The sequence below is a fragment of the Agelaius phoeniceus genome, chromosome 16 (assembly GCF_051311805.1).
Source record: "Agelaius phoeniceus isolate bAgePho1 chromosome 16, bAgePho1.hap1, whole genome shotgun sequence".
Taxonomy (NCBI): Eukaryota; Metazoa; Chordata; class Aves; order Passeriformes; family Icteridae; genus Agelaius; species Agelaius phoeniceus.
The window spans coordinates 6,111,007-6,121,736 of NC_135280.1; the positions used below are offsets into that span (position 1 = coordinate 6,111,007).

Below are 10,730 nucleotides of genomic sequence, written 5' to 3' on the forward strand. Positions count from 1 at the left end.
TCACTTTGTTATTTTATGTTTGCTCTCCGGGTAAAAAAGACTCCACTGGAAGTTCCATAGGACTTGGACCTACCCTGTTCTTTAATTTAATGACCCCAAGTGCAAAAAGAAAGACATTGCCAGTGCAACAGAGACAGAGACAAGGTTCTTTGTGCAGAGCAGTGCAGATGGCACCCACGTCCTGGTGAAAGCAATTAGAAGCTCATGCTAAAGCAAAATAAAGAGGTTAGGACCATTTGTTGCTTTGAGAATTCTGTCTAGGAGAGGAGGCACAGCTTTGCAGACTGTGAGATGGGAGATGTTGGGTATAATATGCAAAGGTCGGATTCACACACGCTGCTTCAATTCCAGAGGTAATTGCACCAAAGTTAACAGATTTGCAAGGATTTACACCCTCACAGAAGGCAGGAGAACATGGCCCAGAAGAGACAGAGAGGGGAGAGGCCAGCTGGAACGATGAGCAGCACAGGATTTCCATGTCTTGACTTTGGGATCTGAAGGTCACAGACAGGGATTTGTGTTACGCTGCCAGAGCTGAGGGTTCAGCTCTGTGTGCTCAGGGGTGTGTGCTGGAGGTTCCCCCTGTTTCCCTGAACTTGAGTGCAGCTGGACTTGGGCTATGGCTGCCCTCAATTCTCAGCACAGACTTGGCCCACAACCCCAGGAGCCCTTGAGATATCAGCCCTGTACCAGTGGAAGATGTGTAGCAAAGCTTTTCCCCGAGGGTCTCCCCTCCAAACCCCTTCCCCTCTCCCTGTGTCCTCTCTGCTGCTAGAGAGTGGGAAAGGCTCACAAGATTTGGACCTGAACAGGCAAGTGGCAGCCAAAAGAGAAACTTGAATTTCTGTGACCAGAAAACAGTGCAGAAATCAGGGTTTGGTCTTGAGGGAGAAACAAACCTGCTGAGTGGCTGAGGAGCACAGTGGCAATTCAGGCCATGGCATGGAGCACAACAAAGCAAAGGCGTGGGGAGAGCCAGATCTTCAGGGTGGGTTGACCTTCAAATGCTCTTTGAGCACAGCTTCTCTTTTTATGAGGACTTAATAGGTCTCAACTAAGAGAGACTAATAAGATCTTTATGATTGGCAGAAAAATAGGGGAACTTGGCTTTACTGACAAAGCAAAGGTTTGTTTTCAGCTATCCTAGATGGCATTAATGGTCCCATAATGTGCAGGGGGTTCTGCTGAGGGAGAGGTCCCTGTAAGTGAGGTCAGCTGCTGGCCTGCCTTGGGTGCTGTCTGGCCTCTCTTCACTGGGGGAGAAAAGATGCACCCTGGCATCCTTGCCCAAGTGCTTTGAACTTCATTCTGAGGCTGATAATCATTTTGCCGTGCAAAAACCACTTCTGTGACACCAATGGCAAAAGCCTAAGAAATTAAATCAGTAGAAGTGAAATCTCTGCATAATAACCTGGCGTGGCTCCATCAAAATCCTTGTTTTGTCATGGGAAGCCTTCCTTTAGAAGGATAAACAAACAACCCTCCCTCAGTGAGGCCAAGCCTTGCCTCTCCCCAGAAAGAAACCTTTCATCTTTCATCTTTGCAGGAAGGGGAATGGCTCTCCTTGTTGCAGAGGTGTTGATGATGCTGAAGGGAGAGCTGCAAAGGCTTGTTCCCCTCCCCGTGCCCCCAGCCCAGCAGCAGGAGCTGCTGTCCCACACCCTCCTCCTGCCTCACCCCAGCCTTGGCACAGGTCAGCCCCTCTGCTGGGCTAAGGAAACACTCAGCTCATTCTGGGGCTCTCTCTGCAGCCAGGAAGGTGCCATGAGATGAGGAATTGAGCCAACACCTTCTCCCAGCCTGCCCGGCCTGCTGATGGTCCTGGAGGGCGCAGAGCCTTGCCCTGCACTGCTCATCCCTGGCTTCAGCTCAGCTTTGAACCCCAGTTCCAAACGCGAGAATATTCACCTCCTTCCACACAGGGCAAAGAGGGATGTTCCTGTGAGATTTTAGGGGTTTTTTTTCTTTATGAAAGTGGCTGGCAGGCTGTGATGGAGCTGAAGAAGTAGCTCTGGATTCAGAGAAGAAAGAAACCCGGACTTTTTCCCCCTCTTCCCTGAGAAAAAGTAATTTACGTAAATTTATCCACGACCAGCACACGGCAATAGCTCACAAGTTTGTTAATGGAAACCTGGTGATCCATAACACTTGTGTGGGAGATATTTGCTCGGGGGTAATACAATATTAATGTTAATATCAATGATCGATCAGAGGATTTGCAAGAAAGGCATAAAGTATTTAATTATAATTACATTGGGAATGGCTTTGTAATGGCTACGACATTTGAATAAGGTCACGTCTAGCCCTCACCCCTGTTATGTTGTTCTATATTAAATGCCATTCACTTTAACTGCTGGAAACCTTTCTGGAGTCGTCAGAATATAATATACTGGGTAAATTGAAATATGTCCCTTCATTTTTTGAAATATGATTGATATCCTTTGCAAAACAAATGTTAACACCTATTTGTACACAAATTTCTTTGATTATATGTTAGGGAAACTAAATTATGACAGTCTCTCCTAGCAGGCATTTTACTGTGAGCAAAGGACATGGCTATTGTGAATATTAATTCATCTTACAGAAAATGGCTTTGGATCTCTGCTGTAAATCCACTTGGGTGTATTTCTGCCTTTCCTAATATATTAATTCTACATTGATTAGTAGCCATAAACTTCTTCTCCACAATGTTCACCTTACCCAGGTGTTGCTGAGGAGGAACTTTTGGTCTCACTGAATTATCTCTTGTTAACAGCATCAACCAAGAACACATAGTAACAATCATTTTTGCATGTTTCACAGCAGAAAATATGTATTGCAAATATACTGCAGGTGTGTACCATAACTATCAGCCCAACAGCAGCATTGCCATGTTTAAAACAATCAGGAAAAAAAAAGATCTGTGTATAAAACAGGAATATTTATCTGTAGGCAGGATCCCAGAGGTGCACAAGAACCCACCCACCACGGGTGCATGCAAACACTGAAGCACTAAGTGAGGACATGCTCTTCCCACACCTATTTATTATAAATATAATATATTATAAACAATAAAAGAGCAAATTCTCGTCCCTCTTCAAATGAGAATCCATCTGTGAAGTTCCCCCCACAGAGGTTTTCTTCTTTTTCTAATATCAATGTAAACAGCAGATCAATCAGGTCCAAAGAGTCAAATTTTGCTTTCAGATTTTCTCCCAGAATAACTGTTGATTCACAGAGAATTGAAAGCTCCCATTTGAAGGCAGAATTTGGTCTCAAGAAATCATCCCTTCAAAGTTTGGAGGACATGCAGTGATGTAATTGACATGATTTTCCATTTTCACTTTTCTGAAGGAGAAGCAAAGACTTTTGCATGCTGTAGAAATGCTTGAAGAGAACAAGTTTTATAGTTTTCCGAAAAATGGGCATTTATTACCAATCAGTGTGAAATACCACTGATGGTAAATTTTAAGTATATGGCAGGAGTTTCAGCATCATGACAACATACATCATGCATTTTTACAACATATAAGTGCAGTGATATTGCTCCCTTTCTCAATAACAATATATAAGAATATATAGTATAAATGTACAGTATATATTAGACACAATGTAAAATAACTTAGTGAAATGTCAAAGCTTCTGCATAAAAATTCAAGTCATGCCTGAGCATACCTCTATGCTGAATCTTATCTCATATACCTTCATTTACCTTTAGTTCCTGTTGCAACGATAATTTTATCTCTGCATTTAATTGCTTAAAACCATCAGAATTCTTGTCTTTTTTTTCCTTTCATCTGCAGTAGGTGAGGACTGTAATAGCCAAGTGAAAGCCAGGATTTTGTGGACCCTTTGCTAACACTGTTTATGTTCTGGGAAGCAATTCATTGTGAACAAGTTGTATAAAAGCAGCTTCTTAAAAGCTTGTTACAGTTCATCATTGTCCATCAGATTCTGTTCCAAAATATCCCACTGCATGTAAATGATAATGAAGTGGCTTTCTCAGAAATGGAGCTCATGAGCTAACATTGATATCTGGAAATTATAAATCTCACCAGTTTAGCTGAAATCATATCAAGCACCACTTTGGTAATTGCTTGCAAGAAGGATCAATAAAAATCTGTTTAATGGGAATATACAACTTGTCTCAGAGCAGGTAGGTGGAATTTTAGCTTTGTTCGACACTCGACAGAGCTTTTTGCAGTGCCAGGTTTCCCTTCACACTTGTTAAATGAAATATGGTTAAGGACTTTTCTGCAGCATCTCAGGAAGATTTCTGATAGTACAAGGGAAGAAGTGTTGGGTTGTTTTTTAACCAAGGCATTAAGAGACTCTTTGACTGTCACATTAGCCATCAAAGTACCAGCGTCCTTGCAATTAGGTCTCTTGGAATTATTTTGAATACAACTTCACTTCAACAATTTGAACAATTCTGCCCCGAATATAAACAAAAATATACTTGAAATACTTATTAACAACTACATTTCCTAATGAACAATGAATTAAAGCTGCAAAACAGTTTGAAATAAGATGTTAAAAGAAAAAAATCAGGGAAGACAGAGTGATTTTCTATAATTCCTTTAAAGAAACAGATTTCCACCCCCTTGCCCCCCTACATTCCCAGCCAGTGTAAGTCGAAAGAATTACACTGTTTTAGATCAGCTTAAGTTCTGACCTATATACTCCAGTGGAGTTAATCCTAATTTCCACCACTGAAAGTGGGATCAAATTCACTTTGTCTTTAATAAAGCAGTGGATGATAAGCAAGTCTCTTCTCTGTCGGTTTCTGCTTGAGAAAGGAAATTCTTTGTGGTGCTAAATGATGTCCAGGACAGTTTAGAAAATAAAGCTAGAATTTCAGAAATGTCAGCATGGTGAAGACCAATATTGGTAACAGCTATTTATGCTTTAATCTTAGCAAAGTTCCTTGGGTACAGACAGGGCATCAGCTGGTGTGGTGAGTGTGTAACCCTTTCTGAGCACAGCTTGGGAGGAAAACGAGGAGGCAGGCAGCTGATTTTCAGTGACATGAGGCTGCTGAACACACTGACTCAGACTTTGTTACCACCAATAAATAACATCACATTGTCCAGAACTGGAGATTAATATGCGGGGCCTCCAGGAGGTGATATTTATTTTCTTGCATGTTATACTGAGACCTCAGGACAGGCAAAGGGTCGGGGGCTGAAAGGATGTAATCGATGCTGAATTTGATTTCAGAATCCGATTTTGCTAGGGAGGAACTGCTCAGGCTCTGCCTGCTGGTCACGCTGTTTGGAGCAAACCCACAAGGCTCCAGAAGTTTTGGACCCGGTTCAATTCTTTCATGTTTACTTTCAGAAGAGGAAATGTTGCTCAAAGCAGAGTCCACAGAAGAGATACTGGGGGATGAAGGACTTTTCACTCTGCTCGGTCTCTGCTCCTTGTGCTCCTTTTTCACGTTCCTCCTCCTCCGTCTTCTCCTGTAATTCCCGTTTTCAAAGAGATCCAGCATGGATTCGCATCCTGCTGCAAAGCTCCAATAGTTTCCTTTCCCCTTCTCATTCCCTTCTGTTCTGGGAACCTGTATTTATTTAAAGGCAGTTCAGTGTTTGTATGTGTTACAGATGCTGCTGTTTAGCATCTGCATTCATTTACATTTAAGAATGGTGTAAACACATATGACAAGACTTTTAAGCCTATTCTCTGTCATTATATGAGTAAGATGTAAGCCCCATCCTCTTCAATTTGTTATCTATTAGCATACATCAGACAAGGATATAGTCCTTATCTCTCTAATTGACAACTCAGAGGGATTTTAAATGATTTGCAGCTCAGCTGTTTGTTTCCCTTCTTTCCTAGTGATGAGATTATTGCTGCCTGTATTTTTTTAGCCATGCACAGTGTGTATGTAAATACACAATAACTGATCTTACCTTCACAAAACAACTGTTAAGCGATAAGTTATGTCGGATGGAGTTCTGCCAGGCTCTTTGATTTGATCTGTAGTAAGGAAATTTCTTCATTATAAAGTCATAAATGCCAGAGAGGGTGACTTTATTTGAAGGGCTTTGCTGGATGGCCATTGCAATTAAGGCAATGTAGCTGGAAAAAGGAAAACTTGCTGTTACACCATTGCCCTACTCACAGACTCACTTTTTAGGACCACACGGGTACATGTGTGCCTATATCCTGCTTCCAAAATTCCCCTGGTGGATCTGTGCCCTGACTTGAGGTGTCCCAGGGAGAAGTCCTGAGTGTGGTCCCTGCCTGTCCTCCACGAGCCCCAGGTGACACAGCGGGGTCAGTGCCAGGCACTCTGTGCAGAGGACAGGATCACACACACCTCTCCAACTCCCTCTGAAAAGTTTTTCTGAGCAGGAAGGCTGCAGTGAGGCAGAGCAGGCTCAGAGTCACTGTCACAGGAGACCAACCCTGCTCATGGAAAGGACCTTGGGTGTCCCTGTGAACACCTACACTGCGCCTCTCCCCACCACACTGGGGTTTTCTGCATCCAATTCACCCCTTGCCACACTGAAACATTTCATTCCCTTCTCCCAGGGGTCCTGGAGGTTGGAGACTGTCAGAGAACTAGAAGCTTAAGGGCATGCCAGAGTTGCTGTGACCCTCATGGGAGGAAACAAATCATGAACACTTCACACACAGAAAGGGGGGAAACCTGCCCACTGCAGTGCCTGCAGCAGGGCCAGACCCTTCGTGCACACCTGGCCCCATGATCCCACCAGCCCAGAGCTCAGAAACCTCACAGAGACAGGGGGACTTGGAAAAACTTCACCTTACCTGTACGCTGGTCTGGTGAATTTTTTCTCTTCGTCAGAACTACAGGTAGGATAATCATCCCCATCATAATTGAAGCAGTTGTAGGGGTACTGCGTGTTGTCAAACATCGTCCTGCTCCTTGCTCAGCTCCTGTGGAGTGAGAGAGATGGAGTGATGTTTCTCAGAGCTTGGACTCCCTCCTCCCTTCTTCCCTCCCCTCTGTCTGTCTCATTCCCTCTCTCCCCCCTCCTCACACTCCCTCTCCTCCGTGCACACACACACACTCTCTCCGTGATGGGGTGGGGATTGTTTTTGCAATTCTCGCGTCCCAGCCAGCCCGTCTGCCCGGATATTATTTTTTGGGGGGGTGTTGTTATTGCTGTCCTCGCTGTTTCCCCCAGCAGGGTGGCAGGGCAGGCTGCTGGAGGCTGCTGGGGCTGGGAATTGGGGTGAGCATCCAGACCAGGGGCTGTGCGGTGCCGGTAGCCGCGCTCCTCTCGCTGGGTGGTCCTGGCTGGAGAGGGGCCAGCGCTCCCCCAACACATCCACAACGTGACAAAGGCAACCAGCATGATGTTAATAAATCATGCTTCAAGGTCCCTGCTTGGAAATTAAACTTTGAGAACGGAGTGCAGCTCCCCACAGCCCCCGTGTGCTCCCCCTCTGGGTTTTTCTCTCCCCTTTCTTAATTATTTATTTTTAGAAAACCGACGTACAATAAACAGACGTTCCAGGCAGTAATGCACGCTTGTCCTGATCTGCAATCTATAATGCACTATAATAGACATAAATTATATTTCCATGACTAAAGGAAAATCTGTATGTTCAAAGAAAGTAGAACAGAGGGATGTGAGGGACTACTGTCAAGCAGGAAAGTAAAAGGAAAATAGCTGTAGGCAGGAGAGCTGCCTGTGTGGGCTTTGATCTGAAGGATGAATTAGACTAATAGCCCTGTGTGTTGGCATCCAATACTGTAACAATTTAATAGTTTTTCAATGCTTTGGAGTGTTTTCCAACAAGTGATGGAAACCAAAGGCATCACGCACCATTTCAGGGGGACTTAAAAGGTGTGTGCCACATGATAATTAAATTATTTGAAGACAGCTCTGTCCCAGGAAATAGCCCCAGGAGGAAATGGGTTTTGGAAAAGAGAAAGCAAATTGGTGTGCAGAGAGTTACCCTGGATGAAAATATAAAAGCAGAACAACTAGCAATGCAACTTTGTTTTCTGTAGCATCTTTCATACAAAGTATGTCCCCGAAACCCTTTTGGAGTTAAAGGATACAATTAGAGGAAAATTCATCTGAGTGATAAAGAGTCCTTTAAAATGATGCTTTAGTGGCTCCTAGAGTTCTGACAAAGATGGACATAAGAAGGCTTTTTGTGTGGAAAATAACAAGACATTGTAGCAGGGCATAGGAGGAAATACATGGCATGAGAAAAACATAAAGATGAGGTGTTTTCTTGGCAATATTAAGCCAGAGAAGATAGCCAAAATAAAAATTATCTCCACTCTAAAATACATCAATAGGCATATGCATGAGGCATCCACTGCAGAGGAGGTGTTAATTCAAAGGGTCAGCTACTCCTGCCTAAGGCATTAGCAGGGCTTTAATACTGAGTAAGATAGAGGAGATTCAGTGGAGGAAAATGAAATATATAATGTCTGATCTTCATTCATACTCCGTCCAGCTGGACTAGAAGGTTTAAAGTAAGGAAGAAGCCAGGTCACAAATATGGGAATATTCTCCCTCCCTAAAACCCATGATCCTTGACACAAGTAGATGTCCACTTTGATTTTTAGCAGTGGTTCTTCTCTTTGGAGGTGTTTTACCTCACTGAAATTCCAATAACATAGACTAAAGACTAAAAAAGATCTTGCTTCTGATTTACAGCAATTTCAAAAAGCAGAACTGAGTTGTTTGACTGCTTTTACCCAATCTCTAAGCATCTTTTTTTCAGGTCTTTGTATTTTATTTACGAAAATTGGCTTAAGAAAAGTCAGACAGCACACTTTGACCAAAATCCTCACATATTTACTGACAGCATTTAATAGGTGAAATTTTCTGTAATGGCAATTAGAGCAAATGACTGCAGTGTCATGTATGTAGTCATGTTAATTATTCCTGTATTTTCTTGCAGGGGTGAGTGTAACCCACTTGTCCATCTCTAGCACATCTGCGATGTGCATTGCAGCTCATGGCCACTGTATTCCTCACCCACTCCAGTGGGAAATACACTTGGATTAAACTTCCATCTCAGCAGTTGGTTTGTGAGGCTGAATTGAGCAAAAGGAGTCAGATCTTGGGTTGGTGTCCCTGGGCATCACCCCATGGGTGGGTGGTGCAGGGGCAGCTTGCAGGACACAGGAAACTCCTGCCACTGCCATTTGTGTCACACATCGTCTGAGGACAGACATTATCTCTTCCTGAGAGCTGGAGGATTTGGTTTCTGGCTCTGTAAATATCACTATGTTCACCTGCTGCAAAGTCATGCAGACCCTAAGAACACAAGCCATTTCTGAGTCCTACAAGATCAGAAACAAATGATATATGATCGCTCATAAACTTCTTCTGAAACTCAGATATGCAAAACTAGCAGAATATTTCTCAAGGTAATTTTTAAAGCCTGCATGCTTGTATTTTATTCCCAAGTGAGTGTTTATGGTCCAATTATAATCCTTGAAAATAAAATTCATAAAGAGATGTTAACATGCTCTTGTATGTACCATGGTGGAGTGAGCAGGTGCCATGCTTATGGTGGCAGGACATGTTGTACAATAGTTTTTTTCCCAGCATCTGTGCAGCCATTACAGTTTAACTAGAGCAACTATAACTCACCCCTGTCATTATCATAAAAGCATAATTTTGCCAGGCTAGTGTTTTCTTATGCTGTATATTTTCAGAACACAAAGTTGTAAACCATTTGATTTGAGATAGTAAATAGGCAATAAAAATGCCGTGAAAGATTTGACTAATTTTTTTAAACATTGATATTAAAAAGTTATTTGCAATTTTTGTAATTATGACAGAGATCATGAAAGTTGTACATGAAATTCAGACAAGTCATAAATCCAAACAGGGCTGAATTACTGCTCATTATGGGATAACAGAATAACAGGGAGCAGTGTTTGGGATTGAATGCTGGCATTCCATCTTCTTACTGGTGTAGACTGGTGTCTCCCAGCAGCACAACTTCTGCTGTTTCTCAGACTTGGTTGCAGTTTAGGACTTTATTCCAAACCTTTAAAATTTATCATATAATCATAGAATTATTTGGAATGGAGGGGACATTTTAAGATCATCTCATTCTACCCCCCTGCCATGGGCAGGGACACCTTCCACTATCCCAAGCCCCATCCAGCCTGGCCTGGGACATTTCCAGGGATGGAGCAGCCACAGCTTCTCTGAGCACCCTGTGCCAGGGCCTCTCCACCCTCACAGGGAAGAATTTCTTTCTTCTATTCATCCTAAATCTACTTTCTTTCAGTTTAAACCAGTGAAAACCAGTGGAGTCCTTCAGCAGGCTTTGAATCCCTCAACAACAACCTACACCAGCAGCAAACTGGTTTCTTTTTTGCACTTTTTAGTACAAGATCTGTCTCTCTGTTGAAGAAGAGAGTGGGGTTCTTGTGCAAGCAGGTTCTTGTGCACTTTTTCTTGCGGTTATTTTGATATGGGATGAGGAGAAGGAGATTTCCCCAAACTTGGATGGGTATTTGGCTCTCCCTATGAGAGATCTCACGGCATTCAAGTTGGTGACCCTTTTTCCTAGGAAAAGGATGAGGCTTGCCTCACTGCCCACCTGAATTTCACCCTAATTTTCTCTCTGCTTCACCCACACCCATCAGCTGAATTCCTTTCCCTTCTGCATCTCCTTTGTGTTCACATGCAGGACTTCATGGAAATAAAATTTCCACCGCAATTTGTGGTTTTCTGCTGGAGTTCAGTGAGAATTGTTTATATTTCCTAGCTAGGGGGCTATTTGGAAAA

At 43.0% G+C, this 10,730-nt stretch overlaps 1 protein-coding gene across 1 annotated transcript; it reads right to left on the minus strand.

The window, feature by feature from the left end:
* Window positions 1-3,007: 3,007 nt before the first annotated feature.
* FOXL3 (forkhead box L3) lies at window positions 3,008-6,924 on the minus strand. The gene is made up of 3 exons (XM_054644045.2): window positions 6,760-6,924; window positions 5,895-6,063; window positions 3,008-5,542 (listed from the first exon to the last, which is right to left on the minus strand). The coding sequence occupies exons 1-3, from the start codon at window positions 6,864-6,866 to the stop codon at window positions 5,060-5,062; spliced, it is 759 nt and encodes a 252-aa protein (XP_054500020.1). The 5' UTR covers window positions 6,867-6,924; the 3' UTR covers window positions 3,008-5,059.
* Between the last annotated feature and the right edge of the window lie 3,806 nt (window positions 6,925-10,730).

Excerpts from the sequence above, each read along its gene's own strand:
- FOXL3 (XM_054644045.2), bottom strand. The coding sequence starts at position 6,866 with ATGTTTGACAACACGCAGTACCCCTACAACTGCTTCAATTATGATGGG. Across the intron at positions 6,064-6,759 it reads TTCACCAGACCAGCGTACAG|CTACATTGCCTTAATTGCAA; the intron begins GTAAGGTGAAGT and ends TCCTTTTTCCAG. Across the intron at positions 5,543-5,894 it reads TTAACAGTTGTTTTGTGAAG|GTTCCCAGAACAGAAGGGAA; the intron begins GTAAGATCAGTT and ends AAATAAATACAG.